This window comes from Choristoneura fumiferana, chromosome 4 (genome assembly GCF_025370935.1).
Source record: "Choristoneura fumiferana chromosome 4, NRCan_CFum_1, whole genome shotgun sequence".
Lineage (NCBI taxonomy): Eukaryota > Metazoa > Arthropoda > Insecta > Lepidoptera > Tortricidae > Choristoneura > Choristoneura fumiferana.
Window position 1 is genome coordinate 2,782,970 of NC_133475.1, and position 2,823 is coordinate 2,785,792.

The 2,823-nt window shown below is 35.9% G+C and overlaps 1 protein-coding gene across 1 annotated transcript in view; it reads left to right on the plus strand.

Moving 5' to 3' along the window:
* Window positions 1–1,451: 1,451 nt before the first annotated feature.
* The window catches only part of LOC141427152 (uncharacterized), a 10,406-nt gene continuing 9,034 nt past the window's right edge, over window positions 1,452–2,823 (plus strand). The window contains exon 1 of the mRNA XM_074086385.1: window positions 1,452–1,500. Coding sequence (XP_073942486.1) covers window positions 1,452–1,500 — 49 coding nt within the window. The remainder of the gene's footprint in view (window positions 1,501–2,823) is intronic.

Here is a 2,823-nt window from a genome sequence, read left to right on the forward strand (position 1 = left end):
AATTTAGAAATATAAAAGTCAACAAATTTCATGTCAAAAGACAGAAAAAAAAATACCATAAACAAACTAATTTTTCTTGTTCCATAGTTTTGAACACAGGTGGAGACAATTCATTTTTGGATTGTTTGCATTTTGATTTCATTTGTTTAGTTTGTGTATAGTTTTGTATGATTTTTGTGAACCGTATTTTTTTTCCTTTATCTAATACATGGACGTAACCTGCAAGAATTGACCTAAAAAAAGATAACAACTACATCGAATAGAGAAAGTGAAATAAAATTGTACCAATTACAATTTTAATTTCCTTTACTGCAGTATTTAAACGTTTTCCAGTCATAAGGACTAACAAAGGTTATCGTTTAAACACTCCAGTTCAAGGCGTAAATCCTCCCACGGTGCTGGCTAATAACTAATATTATTTACCCTGGAATTTATGTGAACCAAGCAAAATGCAGAAACAGCAGCCTCGACACTTTTCGAAAAACGCTTTGTAATTTAATAATCACTACATTACTGATCAGTTATTCGTAAAATAATTATGTTGGTTACGTTGGTTATAATTATAAATAAGAAATCAATATATATCTCAAATATCTCAAAAACGGCTAAACCGTTTCTAATGAGACATAGCTACGAACTACCGCAAATAAGACAGCCGGTGAAATTACTGGCACTTGAAGACTCTTAGGCCTCTAGGTTGGCAACGCATCTGTAATCTCGCTGGTGTTGCAGGTGTCTATGGGAGGTCTTACCATCAGGAGACCCACTTGCTCGTTTGCCATCCAGTCGAATAAAAAAAAACTTGCTTTGACATAAAAAAACGCATCGTAATCAATTCATCTGTTTGAGAGCTGCAATGCCACAGATAGACAGGATATTGGCTTCAAACTTATAACACCCCTCTTATCGCGTCGGGGGTCGCAAAATCATCGAAGTACAAGTCGGCAACAACGGAACTCTGATAGGATCATTTAGTATTTTAGAAATACGTAAAGGTAAGCTAAATCAACATCGAATTTTTAAGTTTGCTGTAGGGACAAGGGTGTAGCAGTGAAAAAAAAGCAAAGTTCTAAAACAGCGCAATCATAAAATAGTCACCACAAAGTCTATCACCATGGTTGCAACGAATAAATGAATAATATTCATATTGTGAATATGATATTGTAATACGAATAACCGGGGAATCAGAACTTATAGTGGGAGGGATACAGTCGACGTCAAAGATATCTTAACAGTACCTACTTACGTTTGAAAGTTTTTGTGTAAAATTGTGAGAAGGCTTACAGCGACAAGGTAAAGTGTAAAGATATTTTAGCCTCGACTGTGATACTACAAATTAAACAAATGTAGGAACTTCCAATGTAATATTTATAAATTTATAAATAAAACTCACGTTTCTTATAACAGTAAAAGGTTTTACCTCTCTGTCATATGGCTAAGGGTAATCTACGATGGGGTACTCGGGATTTATATATCCGGTGGTGGAATTCGATATCCTGGGTATGACGGGCCTAATGTGCTCCCTTATCTTACATTGGGATTGTTTTCCGTGGTGTTTAAATATAAATTAAATTAGAACCACCCTAAAGTTAAATGTTATTTGTATAGCTTAGTTCAAGGCCATTTTCACTTTAAAAATAGTGGCTGGCGATCGCCTTTTCTAATGGAGGAACTACCACAATAAAATAAAAAACTATCGGCCTTAAAAGGAATCCAATAAAAACTAAAAAAAAACTTTTAGGGGCTGTTTCACCATCCATTGATTAGTGTTAACTGACGGTTAAATGTGATGCCGTCTCTATTTCTTTCGTACGAATAGACGGAGACGGCATCACATTTAACCGTCAGTTAACACTAATCAATGGATGGTGAAACAGCCCCTTACAGTCGGGACCCATTCAAAATTGTGTACATCAGATTCCCAGTAATTGGAATTTTTCTTGACACTTAGGGGCTGTTTCACCATCCATTGATTAGTGTTAACTGACGGTTAAATGTGATGCCGTCTCCGTCTCTTCGTACGAAACAAATAGAGAAGGCATCACATTTAACCGTCAGTTAACACTAATCAATGGATGGTGAAACAGCCCCTTAATTGTATTTAAATACGTATTATTTTCATGGACGCCATTTATTGTGAAATATTATATTATTATATCTTAAGCAATAAGGCTGCCTATTGCTTACCTTGTAATATTTTTTTTCTCTGTGTAAGTATCTGTTTTCTGTATTGCTTACTATTTTTAGTATACAATAAAGAGTATTTGTATTGTGTTGTATTGTATCTTTTTTCACTTCGTCAGTTTAGACTTTAGATGAATCTAAGAAGACCGATGTTGAAAAGCGTCCAGCCTTTTAGGGAGCGTTCTAGTATTAAATACGTAACGCAATTTGGGGGGAGAGGGGTCTTGTAAAACGTTACGACGCGTTACAGGGGCGGGAGGGTTTTTTTGCGTTATGTCACAGTTTTTTTGTAACAAGTACATACTGTATGGGACGTAATCGTCTCAGTAGTCCCATGATGGGACTACTCAATGGGACTAGTGGGACAGACGGGAAATTCGCATCATCAGTTGTTGTTCTTGGCCTATAAATGCTCTCATGCTGAGGTGTCGGTATGACTGTGCCAAAAAATGACAACTTAATTTGGAAAACGGCTAAAGAAAAGCTAATAAAATTAAATTGAAATAGTCATTTGGGTGTTACGTAACGTTAAGGAAGGGGGAAGGCGGTACAAAAAAATGTTACGGCGCGTTACATTGGGTCAAAAATCTCCAAAAATTGAATTACGTATCACTTGAACGCCCCTTAAGCTATTAAAGG